Genomic DNA, 22,738 nt, shown 5'->3' on the forward strand with positions numbered 1-22,738 from the left:
GATGCTATCGTGATCAACCGTGGAATGGGAACGAGCTGACGTTTAATGTGCGGTCTAGGCTTTACGGGCCAAAGGGAGATTGCGATCTAGATTAACAAAAGGCGCTATAGAAGATGTTATCATGTTCCGGCTGCTTGGTATCCCTTCATTGCATGTATATAATCCCTGGTCTGTTCGCCAGCAATAGAACTTCAGACCCATAGACCTCGTCCTCAATAAAAGATCGAACAATCTTATTCTTTTTATTATACTCTCTACTTCAACATGGGCTCAGATGACAACTCGCCACAACCCGTGTCGGACTTTGTTCCTGGAACGGTCCTCCTTGTTGACCTTGATGGCACCTTGGATACTCGCCATGCTCAAGGTCATCGGGACATCGTTCTTGTGCCAACACCGTCTGACGATCCAGATGATCCCTTGAACTGGAGCAGGTGGAGAAAGACTCTGCTCATGGCAACTCTATGCGTGTGAGTAGGGCTAGTAGACGACCTGGAAACCACTTACTGAATCCCGATTTGCAGATACTGCCTTGCTATCGGTATTGCTTCAGCAGCAATCTACTCCGTCCTTGTTCCAATCTCAGCTGCCACTGGCATTACTGTCAGTGATCTGAACTCTGGCACTGGATACATGTTCTTGACCTTTGGGTGGGGATGTCTGATCTGGCAGCCTCTGGCACAGAAGTTCGGTAAACGCCCTGTGTATCTTCTGTCCTTACTGGGAACAACTGTAAGTCTTGTACCTCCTTATAAGCTACGCCAGTATCTCATCGGCACCAGGGAATCATGATCTGGGCCCCGCATGCAACGACCAATGGCCAGTGGATCGCCAACAAGGTCCTCCAAGGAACCTTTGGTGCTCCGGTTGAGTCACTCTGCGAAATCTCCGTATCAGATGCTGTGAGTAGCCGACGCAACCGCCCTTCCTTACACAACCTCACTTACTCACTTATTCGTGCAGTATTTTGCCCACGAGCGAGGCACCTACATTGCTTACTACGCTTTGTTCCTCGGAGGCTCAAACTTTGTCGCGCCAGTCATTTCTGGCTTCATCAATGACGGGCAAGGCTGGGAATGGGTGCTGATAAGTGAAAAACAGTCCTCAAACTTCCTCGACTGACGCTTGAGCAGCATTGGTGTGCCATCTTCAACGCAATCGCTTTCGTCATCTGCCTGTTCTTCATGGAAGAGACAAAGTATAACCGCAAGGCCACTCCACTCCATCTCAACGACACTGTCGATATCAGCAAACCAGTCGAGTCTGCCAGCGATGCCAAGAAAGAACTAGAGTCACAGACTACATCAAATATCGATGTAGTCAACGGCACCGTTCTCCCCTCCTCTAAGACATTCCTCGACAAGATGAAGATCTTCCGAAGCGAGCATGTTCAAGGTAGCGTTCCTTTAAAGGGTATGCTAATTAGACCCTTCAAGTACTTCTCCTTGCCCATTGTCGTGTTTTGTGGCTTCATGTACGGTGCTGTTGTTTGCTACTTCAATGTCCTCAACGGTACAGCGTCGATCATTCTCTCAGCCCCTCCTTATTCATTCAAAGCAAGCTCTGTTGGTCTTTGCTATATCGCTACCGTCATTGGAGTCTTTATCGGGTAGGACTTGCCGGACTGTCACTCACATCATACATAAGCTAACCAGAAGCAGATCATTTTTCTCTGGCCCAATGGGAGATAAGCTCGTCCTGTACCTGACGCGCCGTAACAACGGCATACGCGAGCCGGAATACCGCCTCTGGCTTTATGCTGTTCTGGGCCTACTCGTACCAGGTGGATTACTACTCTGGGGCGTCGGAGCTGCTCATCAGATTCACTGGTCAGGGCTCTTGATCGCCATGGGAATATTGGGTGCCGCAATTACTGCAGGATGTCAGCTTCCTCTTAGCTACTGCATCGACTGCTACACCGAACTTGGCTCTGACGCCATTGTAACCATCATTCTGATTCGCAGCACCATGAGTTTTGCTATTGGCTATGGGTACGTGACACACTATCCTCCAAGCTTTCATCTACTGACTTCTTCAGTGTCACTCCTTGGGTTACAGGAATGGGCTATCAGAACGCTTTTCTTGTCGCTGCCTTTGTTGCAATGGCGCAGTTTTCTCTGGCTTTTGTGTTCATAAAGTATGGTAAGCAACTTCGACGAAGCAGTACTGCGAGCTATTTCAAGTACCTCGAGCAGGTCAAGAACGACGGTCTCATTCATTAGGTGGCATCCTTTACCTGTCTTCTTTGGTCGACTGCTGGTGTAGCTAAATCTTTCATACTTGTATTGAACTGTTCACTGTTTAAACTGCCAGATCGGTTATGCTATTCCTCTTCCAAGTCTCCACCGACTCTTCGGCGTTGGATCGCACACGATGTTTGATGCCTTCTGAAACATCAGTCTCCCAAATGGTGAAGTTGGTCGATGTGGCTTATAAGGACTTGGCCTTGTGAATGACAATTGCTGTATACTGTGATCGAGTCCAGTAGCCATGCTGACGAATGAACTCGGTCTCATATAGAAGGTCACGGGCCATTTTACCATGTTTCAATATTACAGGCTATAAATTGGAAGCATATTCCTTTGCAGCATTTCTCTTCTACATAAGTGGTAACTACCTCCCCTTAGTTCCGATACAGTATCTATCAATCCATACCGCAAATAACTAAGTCAATATCGCACTACCTATCCAAATTCAAGAACTTCGCTATGTGTGTAGAAATAACGTATCAAACCATCTGCCGTGTCTGTGAGATCCTTCTTACTCAGCAGTTTGAGAAGCACTGTTGTGCCCAGTCTCGAGGCTTCTATGGAAGATGTGGCCACGGTACGAGGAGGATTGACACAACCAAAACCCTGTGTTCTAAATGTAGAAATAAAAGCAAGAAGAAATAAGAGAGGATTGTTAATATGCGGAAGGGTATTAATTCTAGTTTTCGCCCCCTGAGAAGCTGGGAAATATCTTGCGATATATAGGAGCCTAGATAGGCTTAGTAAATCCAATTTACAGTCTTGATCATTATATAACTAGATGGCACGACTAGACTATGTCATTTAACATAAGGAACCTTTAGCATAAATCCAATGTGTAACGTAGCGAAGTGCGAGGCTGAGTAACTGACTTCATTCAGGCCATCAGTTCCTGTGTTTGTTTCACTGGTCTGTGTACCGTTGGTAAGACTGATTCAGTGGTTCATGGTGACAGACACCCTCAGTTGGTCAAGTTTCAGGTAATAAAATGCTCCAAGCTCTCAGGTCGAGAACAAGGAGACTGCATTGTTGACCGTGAACAACGCATCACTGGCCACAGAACCACTAATGTTCCTGTAATTATAAATAGCCGCGTTTCCGCTCTGCAATCTGGGAATCTCAACTCAATTAACTCTAAAAAGCTAAACAACAATCTCACACTATCTACAATATCACCTATTATCACAGGTCATCACAATGTGTGTGCAATGCAGAGAGCTGGTAATATGCACAGACTGCAAAGGTTTGACAATTACAAGGAACAACATAACCCCATGTGCGGCGTCAGGAGGCATAGTTGGGTCATGCAGAAAACCAATTCAGGTAATTGATACCGAGATGAAGAAGGAGTGTGAGAAGTGCAAGGAGAAGAGAAGGAAGAAGAATAAGAAGTGACCGACTTCTTGGTGTAGCTATGTATTTATTCTCTGCCATGACGAAGCCTTAGGCATGATGCAATAAAGTATAAAGAGGTGTCTCGCTATTCCCCCTTCACCATGCATGAAATGGGTCTCGCCTAGCCTTGATAATAAGCCCTTATTGGGAAAGTCAATTTCTAGTCTACTAAGCATACAAATACAAAGTTTACAATACTATCTTCTCCGAACCTCCAACTGGGTATATGGATCAGTCGCACTCAAAAAGCCAAACTGCATAGGCTTTCCAAAGCACCCATCCTTCAATCTAATGTCATACTTGAGTATTATGTGAGCCAGGCAAAGCTTCAACTCGCTGCCAGCAAAGAACCTTCCAGGGCACAGGTGCTTGCCCATACCGAACTGAGCATGCTCAGGGCTTGACTGCACGAACAGGCTTGTGTTGTCACCAGCTTGTCGACGATTATAAAAGCGCCAGGCATCAAACTCTTCGGGGTTCTCGAACTTGGAGGGATTGTACATCTCTCGAGAATCGATGGCGATGTGCGTACCTTTCTCGAGAAGAGTACCGTCGGGAAGCCGGGTGTCGCGGATGACCAATCTCTCCAATATCACTTAATGAGTTAGTATGTGCGAAATGCCACTGGGAAAAAACTTACCTAGTGAGGGGATTTGTCTCTGGGTTTCCTTTATGAAACTATCGAGTAACTGCATTTTGACGAGCGACGCAGCGGTAAAGTCGTGATCCGGTGCGGCGTCCTCGATCTCTCGTCTCAGATGCTTAGCAACCTCAGGGCGACGAGCGATCTCAATGAGAATTTGTCGAAAAAGCTCTGAAGTGGTAAATAGGGCGGCCATGGCCAGAGCAAGCTGAACATCCGCAGGCTCAAACTCATTTCCGAGCGGCGATTCAAGAGTCCAAGCGAGGGCATCGTAGTAAGTGGGAGCCTCCTCTCCGTTGAGCTTCGCCTGCTGTTCCTCTTGTCGTCTTTTCTGAACGACCTTGTTCACCATCTCACGCGCTCGCTTCAGACCAGCACGGCAAGCTGAGGCACCAGGAAGATACCAAACAACCAGCCATCTCAACCACGAGGGCCATAAATGCATTTCCCCAACAGCCCCAAAGTAATTCAAAACATAAGCCCTCGACACCTTTTGCCATTCTGGGTCAGCAGCGAGTTCCGGTCCGACAAAGATAGATGCAGCTGCACGAGAAATAACTCCAGTAGTTCCATCTTCCCAGTTCAGCGTCTTCCAAGTCTTGTCCTCTCCCCAAATGTCAGATAAACCGGTCTTGATATGTTCATTCATGATAGGCAGAGTCTTGTCAGTCTTGGACAGCTTTCCCTGGACCATGTTGATGACCATCCTATTCGGGTGATGCAAAACATGTTGAACGTCGAAACCGGGGTAGCTAGCAAAGTATTCGTCTCTGACGAGTTGCTGGTGGTCTAGGTCTTTGTTGTTCTTGGCCCAGCTGACGCAAGAAGGTGGCAGAATTGTCTTGATACCGTTTGGGACCAAGATGGCAAAGGGGTTCTCGCCATGCTTGGCAGCACCATCTTTGAGTAGCTTTTTGGCGTTGGTCTTGTACTCGTGGTTCGCCTGACGGTGGAAGAAGTCTTTGGGATATTTGTTGATGATTGGGAATTTCGGTTTCTTATTGGCGAAGATGATAGCCCCGACAAGGATGGCTATTACTGAGACACCGAGTCCCAACGGAGAAGAAAGAAAAGCCATTGAGTAGTATTAAAAGTATTGCAAAAAGTTGAATGAGAAGTATAACAGAAATATAAGGACTTTTCGTTCAATATTTAAGTCATTGACACATTTGCCCTGCACTGTTATAAAGGTCATTCCAGATGGACTCACCGTGGAACCTCAATGGTAGCGATTTTCGCATGAGTCCTCACCAGAAACGAATTTTCGCGCTCGGATATAATGACGATGTCATCTCGATTATGCTGACATTCTGATTGGTCCGGCGCTGTCTCGTTTCCGAAAAACAGTGGCGAGGCGTGTCACGGCTTGGAGTTAGCGTAGAGTACAGGCCCAGTTCTTTGACGGAAGAGGAAATTTATGGAAGTGAGTCATCTTGAATCATGGAGGCCCTGATTAGTGCTTGTCTTTAGTCTATGTCTGTTAAAAAAAAGACTTGCCTGACACTCTCATTTCGCAAGTTCGATTGGTTGCAGTAAATCATATTGGATCAGGCATTATGGTAACCCCGTTGTGTTATTTGCTTCTGCTACCTGTTTCTGAGAGCTTATTCCAGCACCGAGAACCTCGAACTTAGCAGTTTATGAAATAATACCCCCCTCCAGCAAAACCTCAGGCCTCCCCCACGACTTGTGAGATGAGATCGAACATCACCAGCTCATACAGTACAGTATGAGCATCTCCTTGGCCAAATGGCTGCCAATTCTGGCCTGCCAAAAACTCTGATATCACCTCTGTTCCGCGCATTCTCCAAAAGTCTCGCGCCATCGACAAAACCAGCCCAACTCCGCTATCCAGATATGGTGAGGGACAGCTCTCAGCCCCTGGGAACACCGTCTTGTAAATACACTCCCAGCGCCGTTCGTCGGATAGTTGAGGATTGTCTTTCTGGGAGAGTCTACTTCTCTGGTAGAAATTGATACCGTCTGGTATCTTGAGAGTCTCGGTTCTGCATCTTTTCTCCAGGATATGTCTGTCGCATTTCGACACGTTACCAAAAGTCTTTGAGCATCTGGGGCAGTAGGGCGGCTTAGCGTGGTGCCGCTTCACATGCCGTTTTACACTCTTAATTGAGTGGAGTTCGTGATCAATCAGACAAGCGAGATATTTCTTAGGATTTGAACCGTGAAAGGGACATCGGTACCTGGTGGGACCTCTTACTCGCGGTATAATAACAAAGGAATCTTCAATCGCGCGGCCCTTGTTATCGCAACTTATATTGACGTTCATTGGAAGCTCCCACCCGTTTTCATTCCGCCATTCATGTTGTGTTTGTTCGTGGTGAGATGGCTCGGTGTATGCTTGGGAGAGAAACTCATCAAGCTGTGCACGAGCTACTGGTAGTAAATGCTGTCTTGCAATTTGAATCCTGGGGTCATAAAGCAACGCGCTATTTTTCCATTCCGTAGACTTGTCCTCGCAACAAGATTCATCACCTGAGCTTTCACTGGCGCCGTCGTAGGTATTTTCTCTGTACCCAATGTCGCGATCCCGAGAGCCGTGTCGGTGGTGTTGGGGCCGAGATATTCTTGCTCCATTGGCATTGTGCGTGGAAGGCTGGGAAGGCCTTAGTGGGAGCGTTTGCAGTAATGCAGATCGTCGGGGGCGAAGGCGAAGAATGCCCATGACGACTATTAATGGATGCAGAGAGTGTGAACTAATGTGGAATGTTTGTGACAGCTGAGAATTTAATACACTGTGATTGGAAGATGAAATTCCTGTTAGGTGCTCGAAGTTCGTTACGATGTGGACGGTGTTTCGACTGTTCTTATACAGTAGAGCCTCATTCAATGACCCCCGCTTGAGCCGCATGGTTGCGACAAAATCTCACAGTTGTGTAGGTGGTAGAGCCGCAAGTTTTGAGCGGCGGCGAATGAAAGCGGTATTCCTCTCTCCCGTTTCCTACGGGCGGAGCCTCAATTTACTAGGGGCGGTCTGAGAGACACTGCGCAATTGCGAAAGTCAGCCACCAACTCGACATCCTTGCACTAACAGAGCCTTATTATCTCATGCTTATCATGAGATGCTCATGCATTTTACTTGTTCTGGTGTCACTTTTCTCGGTCACCAAGCAGTATGCGATGGTGAAAAACTCACTGTTTTTCACATTCAACTGGTGCACTATTGTTTTGGGCACCATTGGGCGCTTTTGGTCACATCGCTCTCCAATACAGCCGATGCTCACATCAGGCACCTGACCCGCTGTCCAATACGGTAGTAATTTCAGGCCTCATTAACTTCAAATTCTATTTCTTACTGGACGTGTTTCGACAGATGTGTCATATTGGATCCCCGTCGTAATAAAACCCAAAAACGACATTTTGGCTTGACTACATGTGCAGAATACTCAAAGTCAGGCATTCAGCTATGTGAGCCTAAATTACAAAAATCCATAAAACAGCGATAGCCTGCATAACAAATATCATTCATTCTAAAATATGTCCACTGTTGTCAAACTCTTCAAAATAATCTCCGTCATCTGAGTAGTGCGTCAACTGACGAAAACCTTCATCATCAAAGGACACAAGAGGTTCTTCCAAGGGCTGAGGCCAAAGTATACCATGCAAGATGTATCCAAAAGGTCCTGCTTCCATGGCTGGAATGTATAATTGGTCAGGTAAATCGCCAGTACTGGGCCTAAAGGGCTCCATGACATCTGGCCAAGTCTCCAAATCCTGAATGGTTGGCATGTCTTGGGCCAACGGTATTTGTGCCGGCGTCGAAGGCGCCAACACAGCCTGGGACTCTTCCTGTGCAGGTGAATTGGGGGTAGGAATCGGGTTCCGTAACAGCTCTAGTATAGCGGCGATAGTGGCAGTGGCATTATTACCTTCTGGTCTAGCCAAGGCATCGCGAAGGAACGACTGTAAAATAGTCGGCAGTTCTCTCTCCATAGTGCTCTGTTGCACTTCCAGCATACAGTCGACAGTTTCGAAAAATGGCGAATAGGGAGCTGTATGTTCTCCAAACAGCTTCTTCCATGCTTTATACCATTTTTCTTCATGAGAACCATGCAAACCGTTAAGGGCTTCATACTCAACTTCAAGAAGTAGCCCGGTTTCTAGAGCTGTCTCTTCGATGCAAGTATCTTGTTGGATATGCTCGTTCTTTTCGGTCTCAGCGTCCTCGCCGCAAAATTCTTCGCGGCATTTGGGGCAATGCTCTCCTTCGATGAGGTGCTGCCGTTTGAGGTGCTGCAGAAGGCGATCCCACTCGGTTATTTTGTACCCAGCGCAGCATTGGTATTTGCGCGGATCAAGCTTGAAAAATAGACAAGCAAGCTTTTTGGTAATAGGCTGGTGGGAACCAAAGCCTCTTTTCTTTTTGCCTGGGCTTTGTCCATTTCCCTTGCTGCCTTTGCCATTGCTCCGGTCATTGTTCTCCCGCCCAGATCCCTTTTTCTTTCGGCCAGATTGATTGGCAGAGCCTGGCGAGCCAGCCCGCTTATCGCCGGTGCTCGGTGCTTCTGACCCGTACGATTCCTGCGTTGGACAGTAGAGAATCCACCAGTGACAGTGTCTGTGCTTCCCCGGGAATAGTAGCACAACATTGGCTCCATCGTTATAGTGTCGGGTAGCCGCACTGATTTCGCCTGTAGATGGCAAGGGTAAAGCTTTGTCTTGAACGTTGGTAGCTACTTGTTGGTTTTTATTCTTGTTTGGCCCCTCTGGCTTATAAAAATCGACAAGAAGACTCAGAATGTAGAGATGCTGGATCAAAAGCTGCCGTTTTATCGGCAACTTTCTCTGTTTCGGCGCAATTGAGTAGTAGCTGGAATCTTGAAGCACCAGACCAACACCATATTCTTGGTGGATCTGGAGCCCACTTGGTGTAACGGTAATGGTGCTCATTGTGAAAACAAGGCTGTGGGCAAATCGATGACAGAAATAAGATTGCTCAAACAAGGAATTGTTCTCGTTGTGAAACTCTGTTTGATAATAGGTTTGAAGAGTTAAAGCTATCACAAGTGAAAAATGAATTCTTTGTTAAGCATTCCAAGTCAATTGTCTTAGTCGGGATCTAACGAGTCCACCACCAATATCCCCCAACACCATTGTGTTGACAAGGCGGCCAAGGCACCCAGAATGAAATCTAGAATAGCAGTAATTATTCTTCAGTTTCAGCAGTCTTTTAGCTGTGTCAATGCAAAGCAACGTGTCTGCTGCGATGGTGGGGGAGGGGTGAAAATTGTACGGCATTATAATTGGCTATATCCGACTAAGCTGCAGTAGCGGCTTCAACACAGATGTGTGAAGGAGGGTCGGAACAACACATTTGTGTCCATATCAAAGCCCCAAGACATGCGATTGGCCGATCCGCCTTGCATCGAAGGTGGCTTTCGAGAAGGCCCACCAGGAACTAGAGCGTATGAGGCTGTTATGAAACTGCCATTTTTAAGAAGTCACTGTACAATGAGCCTAAGTTGTAGCTTTGCGTCATCTGTCATTCCACCTGGTGATTTTCTTGAACACAATTGTGTCAAGTTCCTGTACTCAATATGCCTTTTTGCAGTAACCGCTAGACCGTGAACAATTACTACGTAGCCAGGACTATTTTTCCCGAATCAAAGACCAAGGAATTCTGTTATACCATTGACACAAAAGCGGAGAGACGGAAAGGTTAACTAAAGGCCAGGAGTAAAGGCAGCAAAGAGTCTAAATGTTGTTATTAAATAGAGATCCCAGTGTTTAATCACAAGGAATTAGCCAAGGGACTCCAGAAAGCTTAAGACCTCTATCCTCAATTATGAACATGCTTAGGTAAATTTATGTAAATTTATGATAAATCAGTATATCCTTTATCATTTCTTCAAGCACCTGCTCATTATAGTGACTCAGATACGCTGACGCTAAAGCCACTCCCTGCAGCGCTGAAACCCCTCTCTATTGGTGCGAACTGCTAGTAAGCGTGTTACGAACACTGAAGGACGTCACTTATGTTTATCCATTTTTCACCATGCATCCCATGTTTGGTACATCATCGACCCAATTGACGTTACTGTTTGTGATATTCTGGATGAGCCTGGTGGAGTCACAGGCTTTGTGAGAATGCTTGACCAGACCGCTATGAAGGAATCCGCATCAATACGCCAGCTGTGTTTCACTGCAGTCCTGTTCGGAGGAATAATCGTCGACTCGACAGGGCTAGAGTTCATGGCAGCTCAGAACTCATTCGCATGGCTCCAGCTAACCCAGCCACTGGAGGGAAGCGAGGGGTCAGAGAGTGACATGACTTTTGCAACCTCGGCAGTGAGCTCAGAACACTTTACAACACAACATTCTATGACCTCTGTATTTGATTCGGAATTTGAATCAGACCTTTCAACGCCCATAACGCCATTTCCAACGGACGACACAAGATCACAGACACTCAACTTCGCAGAAGCCCTTCATCGTATCCAAGTAGTGGATCGTGGAGCAGAGGCAACCAGCTACAACGCTGAAACGCAGCCCCAGTACTGTTCTCTTGATATGCTTTCGAATACAGGGCTTCCATTGAGACAGAGAACCATAAATGAAGACGAAGGTTCCATGCTCTTTGGTGCCTCAGAGACTTCCAGCTTTCATGAACGGGACTCAACGGACAGTTTGTCAAGCAGAGAAGCGGCCAAGCCGTCTTCCACGTTGCTACTTACGTACGGAAATGGTGAGATGACAGGCTCAGTATCTATTTATCCGCTGACTGTGATGCAGGCGATCATTTCGAACCACTCAAGTCAATCGAACAAGATCAACAGTCCTGGACGAAACAATCAATACCTCTGACCCCACCTGAGACGTGCATCGGCGATGAAGAGGGGAGTCCTTGCATCTCGGTGATTGAAACCGATGATTCCAGCGTAGAGGATATCGACGAAAGAAAAGCCTTTGCTTGTCCTTATCTCAGGCTCGATCCAGTGCGTCATATCGACTGTTTAAGTCGCAGGCTCTATCGCATTCAAGATGTGAAGCAGCATCTTTCTCGCCGCCATTATACTAAGCGAGATAGGACAAGAGGCATTTCTGACAATACAAAAGGAGTGAACATAAGAACGCAGAGAGTTCTGAAACTCCGATTAGATAGAAGACTATCACCAGAAAAGCAGTGGCAAGAGATTTGGAAAACTCTGTTTGACCGGGCATTGCCAATTGAAGGGCCCTATCTCGGGGACTCTAAGGAAGAAATCGTTGGGAGTATGATTGCGATATGTAAGAATGGAAGCAGCCGAGTTGTTCCAGGGATATTGAGAAGCCTAGGCCTTTCCAGCGAGAAAGGAAAATCTGTTCAACAGTTGATGGAAAAGCTTTTCAGTGGTTTTCAAGAATTATCAGATGAGCGATCGAACGACGGTGATATGGAGGAGACGGAGAAGGCTTCGACATGCGGTGGCCTTGATTCGATACCAATGACACCAAAAGATATGGACTTTGAGTTTGACTTTAACGTACCACTGCAGAGATCACCATTGCCGGAGATTCAAAATTCTTGCTCTGGCATGGACATGACGCAGATACATGAATCCAACACGGTAATACCGACCGGATTGCCAGACTACACCAGTTTGGAGGGAAGCGGGGAGGACGACATCTTGACGAGATATCTACCTACAAAGCTCCTGGAGGCAAATGCCCAAATGAAACCTCCCTGTACAGGTAGCAACGGCGATTCGCATCCGAAGTCGGTGACGTGCTCCAGGTGGGAGTATGCATGGGAATGCGATTACTGCGGCTTTGAATACATTTTCAAGCCCAGCGGAGCTGGCAGTGATATGAGGTGTTTCAATTACCCATGCCTAGGCCAGTTCCGTGGCAATTTCTGTTCATTTTACAAGGTTCAAATGTGAAGGGGATGTTTTAGGGTGTCTGCTATGCAGAAGGGCTTGATAAGACAGCTACTTACTGTATGAACTCCAAGGAGTCACGACTTGTGGCATGCATTGCTGAGTATAATTCTCAATATGATAAGAAGATACAAAAGCACGGAGCAGGAGAAGAGGTTGACGGCTTTTATGGTAGCAAACAGCTTATGGGAGAAACAAACTATTGTCATAATTTTCAAATGCTTCAGGAGCGGGGTCAGTCAAGGTTTTGTGAAAGTGCTCGCGGAAAGGTAGTCGAGAGCTTAAATCTGCAGAGAGAACTTGGAAAGGTTATACATAATTCACAGCATGTGAGGCGCGTAGTGTGATCATTAGCTGTGGTGTCTATCAACTCAAAATGACACTCTTATCAAAGCCAGTTCAGGTAGTCAACCAGTTGCCTATACAATTGCCCAAGACAAGCTTTTGAGCTTATCCAATGATGATCAATAATCTATAGTATGGCAAGTTCTGAAATCTTATTATCTGACTACATAAATATCCGGAGTCTTCTCCCCATCTCCATTCTCAAACTTACTTTTCTCAACATCGCCCGCCATGGCCAAGTTTCAGGATCTGCCCGTCGAGCTCGCAACGGCAATCATGAAACATGCCGACGCCCCGCAGGATATTTCCGCCATGATCCGCGCCGATCCTTGGTTGCTACACTGCTTTCTCGACAACAGGAAGCAAGTGATGACGCCACATGCGGCCAAGATTATGGAAGTTTGTGGGGTTCATGTCTCAACTGCCTGCTTGCTCGCTGCTCGACTCCGCCATGTCAAGCAGGACCCTGGGTTCAATGATCCAAGGCCACCGCATCGTGAATCCATCGTCAAGTGGATTATATGGTCTTGCATCGACAGCCTCAATACTCATCAACACATTTCCCATCGGGCCTCCCTCGGAACCATCTGCGCGCTTTCGACTCTTGCCGTTGATATTAGATGGCTAACATCGAGCTATATGGCACAGGCGCGTGAACAATTATTCAAGTATCATAGACGCCCAGAAGACTGGCCTGAAGTTTCCTCCAAGGAGCACCTAAGGTTTATCAACGCCGCATGTCGATTTGAGAGCTAAGTTCAAGCCTTCTTTCACGCCGGGCAGCCCCTATTTCCGAGGGATCTAGACCTCCGTCACCTTCTTTTCTCTCCGGGTATTTGCGGTGCTGAAGGTGAAAACTGTACCACGGAAACTTTCTACTCAATTGCCTATTACATTTACGATCAGCACTGCACCATGATGAAGAACATAATGAGCTCACTAGGGAAAAACGCAAAATGCCTTGTTGGTGGCATGACTCAAGACCGACGAAAGTCACGATTGCGAAACTGCAAACAGATCGAGGTGAACAAGTACGTACACTACCTCACGACGCAAGGCCTGGGCATGCTCCTCCAGCTTCAGAGCATGGCGCTTCAGGACCAGCTACACTTTGTCCTCTGGACATTTGAGAGCATCCTGGACAGTTCATCCCCCAACATTGTCATGGTTCGAGGTATTCAGGTATACAGGATTGGAACAGTAGAGAAGCACAGCTGGAATCCATGGGTCCATTGTGAGCGCGTGTTCGAAATGAACTCTGAGGAATGGAAAACGGCAAATGCATTCTGGGATAGGGGCTGGAGGTCTCGTTGGGGCATTCGTTAGTTTTTCTGTGTTATGGTTAAGACTTCAAAAGAGGCGCCAGACTGCCAAGGTATGTATTTCTTCATCTGTGTTGTTTTTTCAAGTAAAGTATATAATAATTAAGAATAAGCTCAAGGGCAAATCACATCTAAGTTACAGACACTATTGTCAATGAATCCACCATTTCTATAGACTTCCACGGCTCCCACAATCGGCCCAGCCTTCTATAGTCACAGTCTCCCAGTGTCAGGGCTCAAGCTGGAGATAACATGCTCCCGCCAATAATCAATGCCCGCAATCATAGCACCAGGTCCAGCCAGCCCCAAAGCACCAACGCAGGCCAAGCCTCCCAGCACAGCCTGCTTTGTTCGCACGAAGCCGAGTGAGCGCAGTTCCCAGACTGCGTACAAAGAGTATGCTAGGCCCGAGACGGCACTGATGACACCTGTGTTAGTACCGAAAGGCACTACTTGAGATATGGCTGACAGCGTCCAGTCGGTAGATACACTCTTGGCGATCACGGGAGCAGCCAAGCACAGAGCAAGCACACAGCCATGAGAGAACTTGAGGGGCGCGACATCTTCGTTTGTGTACATTTGAAGTTCAGATGGGGGAGCATAGTTGATTGGCCTCTCGTCGACCTTCGTGTCAGCTTCCGGATGTCCACTGTTGGCCGTCTTGGCACGGATAGCAGCGAGTCCTCTAGTGAAGACAGCACACAGAAAAGGGTATGCCTGCCATACTGTCCCGACATATTGCCTAAGTTTAGCGTCTCTGATCGGCAACAGCGCCGCGACCGTTGGTGCCACGTAACCTAGGAGAACGCCTGGAACGACGGACTTGGCGATCTTGGGGTCGACAGGTCTGTGGACAGTGGACTTGGTGGAGAAGAGGACAGACGACAGACAGAAGAATGGCAGCACTGAGCTCGGACCGATGAGTGAGTATATAAGCGAGTAGACCGTGGTCCTGTTCGAGGTCAGTGATTGTGCCGATATTATGGTCATGGGGTTACGAACCATGACAAAGGGTTCAAAGAGTTTCCACGGCGAGAGCCTTCGATGAGCCACGAAGAAAGAACGGGGGTCAGGTTAACGAGGCTTGTTAAGGGGGTCTGGCCAACTACCTTTCCCAAAAGCCCTCCAGAACCCAATTGCTGAAGTATGCTGTAGAGAGCCCTCGTTCCAGCTCCAAAGTCCTTGGTCTTGAGCCCAGCAAAGAGCGACAGCCCAAGAGTGCCGGCTGCCAGAGCCCACGGGACTCGTCTAGCAAGACCGCTCTTGATAGGCTTCGCGGGCAACTCGTCCTCAAAGGGCACAAAATGAGGTCGTTTCGGAACAGGAATACCATGGATCCTTGTAGCCTCGCAGCAGATCGGGGTGACAATGTCGATAAACGCGTCTGGACCAAAGAGCGAAATAAGATGCTTGAAGATGAAGCGAGCCAATGGGAATCTCTGGCTGATCATCATCTGAAGCGAATGTGCTTGCTCGACTAGACCCTTGGCACGCTCGTAGCGGAGAGCGTGGACCTCTGAGAGCACAGAGTCGATCTGAGAGTCTGAAAGGCCCTGGGGGGTCAGTTTGAGTTGGCGAACCAGGGCGTTGACGAGCAGTGCTGCAGACTCCATTGCTCCATTGCCGCCTTGGCCAGATGCCGGGTCAATCTATAAGACAGTCAGCTATGCAGAATGGGGATATAAGGACTGGCATACCTTGTGAGCCGAATCTCCTATCGTGACGATGCGTTTGTAGTGCCAACGATCGAAGACGTACTCTTCAAGTGGAACCAGCGTCGACATGATCTTTCGGTCATACAGCTCGCCAAAAGTGACATCTTCGGTGATATGATCGGCATGGTGTTCCTTCACGAGTCCCTCTTCATCCGCTTTCGTGTATTTCGAAATGTCCTTCCCCCGTTTTGTCTCTGGAAGACCATCAAAGAGAAACCAATACGTTCGGTCACCTGGTGCTGCTATGATTAGATACGCGTGGCCATCGCCAACCACCATCTGTTGGCTTCGATAACCCAGAGCAGAGGGCCGTTTCGAAATTCCAAAGATGCACCTGGTCGATACTGGAACTCCTACAGAGCATGTTAGCATTGAAGATGACAATTGGTAGTGATACGTACGGGAGTTCTCATCCTCGGGGAAGTATCCAGGACTCTGTTCCTTTCCGAGGCGCCACATTTCGTCTCTCACTGCGCTATGGATGCCGTCTGCTCCCACGACAATATCGCCCTCGTAGACAGACCCGTCTTGGGTGTAAGCTTGGACTCCACCCTCGACCAATTCCACGCGAGTAACCCGTTTCTTAGTCAACACTCGATCTTTGTGTTTGAGGTTCTTGTACAGGACTTGCAGTAACATCTGTCGATCGATGAAAATGGAGGGATAGCCGACCCTTGTCTCAGTTAGTAAAGCCAGGTGATGAGAACTATGTTAAGCTTTTGCCTACCTTTTCTCAAAATGAACCGAGAGACTGGTCGTTGAACGATGTGCAAGGGGGAGACCATCGGACCCATACATGCCTCCAATGGTATAGCGGCAATCCCCAGCAATGTCGAGGATAGGCTCGAAACAGCCGAGTTGATCGAGGATGCGAAAGCCATTGGGTAGGATACCGATACTAGCACCGACTTGGGGAGCTATCTGAGGATAGGCTTCGAGAAGGACATAATCTATGTCGAATTGCTCGAGCATGTTGGCGACAGAGAGGCCAGCAACGCTGCCACCAACGATGATGACTTTAAATCCCATGATTACCACTTAATGAGGTGTTGAGTTCTTGATGATTTGAATGCCCATTTTTAAACGGCATGAGATTAGTATATATACAAGGCGATCGAGGCGCAGAGGCCTCGTCAATGGGTTTTCGGGTTTGTTTGTATCCGTTGCCCGAAAAAGATCGACATAAACAAGGGCCCGAGACTGAATCGTCCCAGACCAGACAAGGAAATTACGCAACCAGGTTCCCACTTTGACCTTACTAAGCGGAGATACCAATATATGCATTAAATTACGAGTAATGGGGATGCCATAAATGGCAGTCTAGAACTGTATATGCCTTCTCTAAACAGTCTATGAGCGCCCCTGCATGAGCCACCCATTCGTCAACTTTCGGGCTCAAATCGCGGTGCTGGAAATAGCCGAACCTTCCTTACCTAGACCAGACAAGCAACAACCGCCGGCACTTAGGCCACACTAGCTCCATTCTGGGATAGGCTTCTTGAGCACCACTGGGAATCGAATTTATCTCTATTGTCTATTTGTTTACTTATGTTTAGGGCTACGCACGAGGGCTTGCAGCTTGTGATTCATCACCAGTCATATGGACTAGGAAGTATTGTCGCCTATGTTGAATGTGCAATGAGGTGTTTTTATTGTCGGTTATATCTCATTGACTTCATATCTATGGTGCCCCGTTCAAATGAAGCTTAGAACAAGTGATAGAGTCCGTGCACCTCCCTGGGCCATCAACGTATTGGCAATTCTATCCTGCATGGAATCTGCCGATCATCTACAACGGCACCTTGACTGCTCCAATCTGTACAAGTATGCCAAATAGATCAGGCAGCCCCTGCTCTTTAACAATCTTGCCCTCCGAGAACGTAAAGAGGTTCATTCCAACTATTTCGAAACGTTTTCCAGAGGGCGGGAATCCCATGAAAGGACCGGTTTGGGTACCACGAGTTTTAGAGCGCAGCACCACTGTATCTCCTTCTGTGATTATCTGCTCGACGCTCCACTGAATATCCGGAAAGGCCGCGCGCATCATGCCTAACATATCTAGATATCCGCTGACACCCTTCAAGGGATTGCTGTCGAAAGGGACGTGGAATTCGGCTGACTCGTGGATAACTTCGTTCCCAATAACGGCATCTGCTGAGTTGATGAATTCGACGAATCGATGAATAGATTGGGAGTGAGACATGGCTATGTAGATGCAGAGCTTGGTAGGAAAGGTTTTATGGGAAATTTCTCTTTGCATATTATTTATTTAAATGAGCTTTTTGCAATTTCATATCTATCTTCTCGGTTATCTTATATACTGGTCTGGAACTTTAGTCGAAAGCGTATCTGCGCAAGCGTTTCCATTTTGTGCTGGTGACTAAGCGGGCTTTGTGGTCCTCAACGTCAAAACACCATGTTGCTCAAGCGGGATCAGTAAACACCCGATCCGCCGACTCCCTAACTTGCCGAGGCTTGAAGCTAGGTCAACATGTTCTAAATGAGTTTTGTCTAGTGAATTTGTATTTATTGCGCCTGTTGATTTTGCGGAAGACTGCTGTGACGGCTTGCATCATGCACGTCCTCCTTTGTCCCCAAAACTCTCGATGAGTCAAGTCAGCTTGTTCAACCCAAACCTGACCCCCTAACTTACAAGCCAGGAAAAGAGGCCATAAGTTCAGTCTACATAAGTCCCGACTTAAAAGTCAGCAAGTCAGTATAGTAAAATTACTAATATAAAGATACCTTTAGCTTTATTTTCAAGAAAATTCTAAAGGTTTAGGGTAAACTCTCTTATCTTATCTTCACAATTAGTGAGTGGAAAAAAGTCTAGAGTCCCTTTGCCTAATTAGGCTAGACTAAGGATCTACAAAGCTTAAATTGAGTTGTTCGGAACGTTACTTTGCACTTTTAATTAGAGTTTTTTTAAGCTGTTTACCGTCGGGGGACACTAAAGCCCGCCAGGCCGCTTGAATGGCAAGTCGTCTTAAGAGAGAGATATATAAATATAACCCCAGATCTCCGGAATGCTAAAGCTTAACCCTAAGTATACTTAAACATATCTTAGACCTATCACTTTTGCTGTTATCTTAATTAACGTAATGTATTATGATATAAACTAACTAGCCGGTATAAGAAGTAATTAAATGTCATGGGATAGACTTGTTTATTGTCTGACTCTTCTTGAAGTATTCCCTATCCAACAGTTCTGTATAAGGGCAAGATAGTCATAAATAGCTTCAAGCCGGGATCGAGCTTTGAAACAGCCAGGCACAGCATAGCAATACAATCAGCTGAGAAGGGTGAAGTCGCCAAACGAGTCTTTGCAGAATCTACGCGCTGTGAGCTCGCCATTATGGAGGTCTGGCTTTTGGATCTAGTGAGCTATGCCGGCGTTAAGACATTAAGCTCGGCGAGTAACCACAGAGCTGCCCTGGATCGACTGGTAATTAGGCACCTGTTTGCCAGGCCAGGGGCACGTTGAGATGTTTTTAAAAGAATTTGTGCATCAAGGTATACGCTAGCTGACCCATTTCTGACTGGCTTACCAGGCTTTCCCTCGGGCTTAGATTATGCCCCACAAAGCAAGACTAACAACCAACAGCCATCTGCAGCAAATTTTCTGCAGGATCCACCCACTCGAATCCAGATCACAGCAGCCTGTTGGCAGCGGAGAGATTCTAGACCCTGGCGAAGAAGCCCCCGTGGCGTTGATAGTCAGGCTATAACTTGCCGCCGAGAAGGTCACGTTGACTGATGACTGCCACGTCTCTGACCCGAACTCAACTATGCCCAAGTATGTCGAGTTTGCAATCAAGCCGTTACGCCAAACATATTCGAGAAGTGGTGAAACATCTTCGTCGAATTCCGTTATATCGCCTACGTCTTTATCCGGTACCCAGGTGAAGACGTGATTGTGTCGCTGATTTTTGCCGTAGTAGAGAGTGCTAATAATTTTATTGTTAGCGAACGAACAAACTCCATGCCGACAGGTGGTAAGAGGGGATACGAAAAAGTCACTTACAACTCTTTATCGCCGAGTTTCTGTGTGCCCAGCGTCTTAGTTTTGAGTGGCCAAGGGTTACCAACACTACCAATCCATATCATGAGCTCAATACCGGCCAAGACCGAGTCGGTCGATTTTGTTGAGTCAGTGTCCAGAAACATATCAAATGCAGCATTGGCTTTGGTGCCAAGCGCAACTAGTGAAGACTTGTTTTCGTCCCACTCGCTACTACTGAACTTTAGAGTTTCTGTCTCCAGGGATCCCGCTATCATCATCCAACTCCCCACCAGGCGCATTGAGGTAATTTCTGCCAGGGGTAGTGGTAGTTTTGAGGGCCGAAATTTGACGTGGGGGTATGAGTGAACATTGTCCTTATCGCCCTCCCACATCCAAGGAGCGTTGAACCACACATTCGTGTCGTCTTCATTGACCTATTGCTCAATCAGTTAGAAAGTTGTTATAAGCCTAGCATCGTTAAAATGGGAGAAGGCCATGGTAGTGAGTGGAGAGAAGTTAAAGATACAGAAAGAAAGATGGCAATGCAAGGAGCCGAAGAACATACCGTCAGGCATTGGAAACCCTCCGAGGTTGGGTTCCATGCATTAGCAGCATCTGCATGTTTAATTAGTACTACTAAAAGCTTTGCGCGAGCGGGAGACGTCACATTCGAGATCGCGCTGTTTGTCGTTGAGTGTCTTTTTCCCGCAGACAGTAGTGGCATCCTCTGGTGACCGTGGCGCCAGAGCTGAAACGCTACTTTGGAGCAGCGTGGTGGTGGATATGAGAGCCATCGCCTGCCGCCTTAACCACGGCAGAGAGGGTGCAAGGCGAACCATGTTCTGCTATTACTCAGGACATGCAGAACGAGGGAAGTTGTAAAGATCTGCGTTGACCATGATAAGAGCTTTGCATATTATATAACGCTCAGACGCGGCCCGTCTCTACTAGCGCCTGTTCATGCCGAGCTCATGTGCGCTCATTTACGCCAGACATTGAATTCCTTCACTTCATTTGTTTACCTGGTTTATGAGGTATGAGTTTTGCGATAGCATTGCCCACACACCAAACAGCTGCGCTTTCGCTTGTCAGTTCAACACGTATTGGAATGCATAGTGGCAGTAGGGCCAGGTTGTAGTGGTATTTAAATAAATAAAAAGATGACAAACAATTATTCCGTGGAATGGAGCCTTGGATGGCCTTATCTGTGAAATTAGTTCGGCATACTCTATCGGCTAGGGGATGAGGACCTTATGTATTAAATGGATTGAATACTCATTCCGTGCGTCCCAGGATCAAACAGTACTTGTTCGGCATGTGGGTTGCTTATCACACCGACATTTCATTTCATAGGGTCGGTATTTGGACCTGATCAATATCCTTGCTAAAAGTATAAATCTGTGTCCAATCTCATTGGAGAATGCGTTATCGGGCTCACGCCGCAACGCTGTGGCGACGGCTCCATCATCTCATGAGACACAGGGATTGGCTCGATGATAAAACTTAGTATTGAAATTGGGCGTCAACGATGTAATGGTTTGATGGTTCAAGCCTTCATACTGCATGTAAAGATAACTTGACTGCCAATCGCTATTCCTGAAAAGCAGAGATCTGGGGCATTAGCGACGAAGAACCTGGGCAAAAAGATAAAAGAGGAAGAAGAAAAACCTGTGCTCAGTTTCTGCGCCGAAAGGTACAACTTGTCTTATACACAGGGGGCATCGTGGGACTGCAAATTCAGTAATAATCGGTTTAGTGGAGGAGTCTCTACTGCTATTCGTTTTCATTAAACAAAATCTGTAAATCCGCAGGACCCTAAAACTCTCAAGTTTGCTATTTCTGTTGGTAAGAACCTTGTCATCTAGTAACTGGAGAATCATAAAAGATCTCCGAAGAGCACCCTGTACCTACATGAACCTTCACTCCGCTGTGATACTAAAGAGCTAAGCTATGCGCTGGTGCTAGTAGCGGCGATCAGAGACGATCACGCTGGATCTCCGACCGGATCAACTGGTCCGGACTGATCTCTAAAAGGTGCATGCATTGCCGGGACATGGTATCACTGACGACCCCAACGCCCAGAAGTGGCATTCTTACGCGTCCACTTTCGGGTCGTAAGGCTACCCTCTGGAGTCCTCGACCAAGATGCGATCAGTCAGTTTCCGTCCCTGGTTTCGCTTCCAATAGAGCACGACAAGCAAATTATGTGATAGACTGCTAATCCTGCGTGGTCCGGCCAGACCCCAGAGATTGGGGATGCACGATGCAACTAAGTGGTCCGAGGCTGGCTGAATGGGCTACCTGGATGCCTGCTCGAAAGGATTTAAGCATGTGATCAAGGCTTCAATAGCCTCCTCAACCTTGCGCCACCGCAATGACCTGCCCAATTCTGTTATGAACCACCTACTCAAGTTAGATTGAGGCCCTGTACATGTTTCGAATGAGTCTCCCGTGTTTTTCATTCGACAAACTCGGATCGAGCCGTCGATCACACACGGACACTAGCGATATATTAAGAGAGGTAATCTTTCTAATCTTCCGCCCCAGAGATTGAGCGAAGTGACGCTAGAAGCGGCTCGAGCCTAAAAGCTGGACTATTAACGGTAGTTGGAGTGTGTTGGCTCTTTAGATACGTTGCAGAGATTAGCACGTTTGTGCCGGGATTAATGGTCACTTCACACTTCAAGGCGGGTGGAGCAAAAATGCCGCCAAGTCCGATCACTTTCGGAAGTGCTCACGGCATGACACCGGTTACTGCCCCTGTAAAATTGGCTAGTCATGACTTTGGCCTTGCTAGAAAGAGTTTTAGCAGAAAGCTGATCTCTCAATCGGTAGACATTGTTTCTCGGTGCCACCTCTTAGTGCTTGGAAGCTGTGAATACTTTGTTATTTTGGATGCAGAATTCTGGGCGCCTGTCTGCTACTCCGGAAACTTCCTAAGAATCCAGCTGCCCGGGGCGCATGAGCGCTTTGTCCTTTCAGGGGCTAATCAATAATAGTAACTCATGATTGCGCCACTGGCACTCTGTTGATAACAGCTGAAAAGTTACATCAATAACCAGATTGAAACCCGATTTAAATTAGCTATCTATAGACTATTGGCTTGGCTCAGCTGCCTTGATACTGTAGTTAGTGTATTTACACATCTAAGCCGTCAGTTGGGCCTCGTGTGATGTGACCCAGGCCTCG

General features: G+C 47.3%; 9 protein-coding genes across 9 annotated transcripts; 3 read left to right on the top strand and 6 right to left on the bottom strand.

Moving 5' to 3' along the window:
• Nucleotides 1–264: 264 nt before the first annotated feature.
• FMAN_09822 (uncharacterized protein) lies at nucleotides 265–2,222 on the top strand (the record flags this gene model as incomplete). Its single annotated transcript, XM_041820428.1, has 7 exons — nucleotides 265–470; nucleotides 525–732; nucleotides 783–902; nucleotides 964–1,080; nucleotides 1,134–1,609; nucleotides 1,662–1,991; nucleotides 2,039–2,222. The coding sequence occupies 7 exons, from the start codon at nucleotides 265–267 to the stop codon at nucleotides 2,220–2,222; spliced, it is 1,641 nt and encodes a 546-aa protein (XP_041686309.1).
• A 1,619-nt stretch (nucleotides 2,223–3,841) lies between these two features.
• On the bottom strand, nucleotides 3,842–5,365 carry FMAN_09823 (uncharacterized protein; the record flags this gene model as incomplete). Its single annotated transcript, XM_041820429.1, has 2 exons — nucleotides 3,842–4,239; nucleotides 4,285–5,365. The coding sequence occupies 2 exons, from the start codon at nucleotides 5,363–5,365 to the stop codon at nucleotides 3,842–3,844; spliced, it is 1,479 nt and encodes a 492-aa protein (XP_041686310.1).
• A 591-nt stretch (nucleotides 5,366–5,956) lies between these two features.
• On the bottom strand, nucleotides 5,957–6,970 carry FMAN_09824 (uncharacterized protein; the record flags this gene model as incomplete). The annotated part of the gene is made up of 1 exon (XM_041820430.1): nucleotides 5,957–6,970. One exon carries the CDS (start codon nucleotides 6,968–6,970, stop codon nucleotides 5,957–5,959), a length of 1,014 nt encoding a protein of 337 aa, XP_041686311.1.
• An 800-nt stretch (nucleotides 6,971–7,770) lies between these two features.
• FMAN_09825 (uncharacterized protein) lies at nucleotides 7,771–9,195 on the bottom strand (the record flags this gene model as incomplete). Its single annotated transcript, XM_041820431.1, has 1 exon — nucleotides 7,771–9,195. The coding sequence occupies one exon, from the start codon at nucleotides 9,193–9,195 to the stop codon at nucleotides 7,771–7,773; it is 1,425 nt and encodes a 474-aa protein (XP_041686312.1).
• Nucleotides 9,196–10,410: 1,215 nt separating this feature from the next.
• Nucleotides 10,411–12,167, top strand: FMAN_09826 (uncharacterized protein; the record flags this gene model as incomplete). The annotated part of the gene is made up of 2 exons (XM_041820432.1): nucleotides 10,411–10,990; nucleotides 11,038–12,167. 2 exons carry the CDS (start codon nucleotides 10,411–10,413, stop codon nucleotides 12,165–12,167), a joined length of 1,710 nt encoding a protein of 569 aa, XP_041686313.1.
• A 573-nt stretch (nucleotides 12,168–12,740) lies between these two features.
• FMAN_09827 (uncharacterized protein) lies at nucleotides 12,741–13,265 on the top strand (the record flags this gene model as incomplete). Its single annotated transcript, XM_041820433.1, has 1 exon — nucleotides 12,741–13,265. The coding sequence occupies one exon, from the start codon at nucleotides 12,741–12,743 to the stop codon at nucleotides 13,263–13,265; it is 525 nt and encodes a 174-aa protein (XP_041686314.1).
• Nucleotides 13,266–14,044: 779 nt separating this feature from the next.
• On the bottom strand, nucleotides 14,045–16,575 carry FMAN_09828 (uncharacterized protein; the record flags this gene model as incomplete). Its single annotated transcript, XM_041820435.1, has 5 exons — nucleotides 14,045–14,783; nucleotides 14,834–15,480; nucleotides 15,529–15,899; nucleotides 15,948–16,219; nucleotides 16,274–16,575. The coding sequence occupies 5 exons, from the start codon at nucleotides 16,573–16,575 to the stop codon at nucleotides 14,045–14,047; spliced, it is 2,331 nt and encodes a 776-aa protein (XP_041686315.1).
• A 760-nt stretch (nucleotides 16,576–17,335) lies between these two features.
• Nucleotides 17,336–17,749, bottom strand: FMAN_09829 (uncharacterized protein; the record flags this gene model as incomplete). Its single annotated transcript, XM_041820436.1, has 1 exon — nucleotides 17,336–17,749. The coding sequence occupies one exon, from the start codon at nucleotides 17,747–17,749 to the stop codon at nucleotides 17,336–17,338; it is 414 nt and encodes a 137-aa protein (XP_041686316.1).
• A 1,362-nt stretch (nucleotides 17,750–19,111) lies between these two features.
• Nucleotides 19,112–20,343, bottom strand: FMAN_09830 (uncharacterized protein; the record flags this gene model as incomplete). Its single annotated transcript, XM_041820437.1, has 4 exons — nucleotides 19,112–19,493; nucleotides 19,571–19,983; nucleotides 20,115–20,164; nucleotides 20,217–20,343. 4 exons carry the CDS (start codon nucleotides 20,341–20,343, stop codon nucleotides 19,112–19,114), a joined length of 972 nt encoding a protein of 323 aa, XP_041686317.1.
• Nucleotides 20,344–22,738: the final 2,395 nt, after the last annotated feature.

The sequence above is a fragment of the Fusarium mangiferae genome, assembly GCF_900044065.1.
Source record: "Fusarium mangiferae strain MRC7560 genome assembly, contig: FMAN_scaffold011, whole genome shotgun sequence".
NCBI lineage: Eukaryota > Fungi > Ascomycota > Sordariomycetes > Hypocreales > Nectriaceae > Fusarium > Fusarium mangiferae.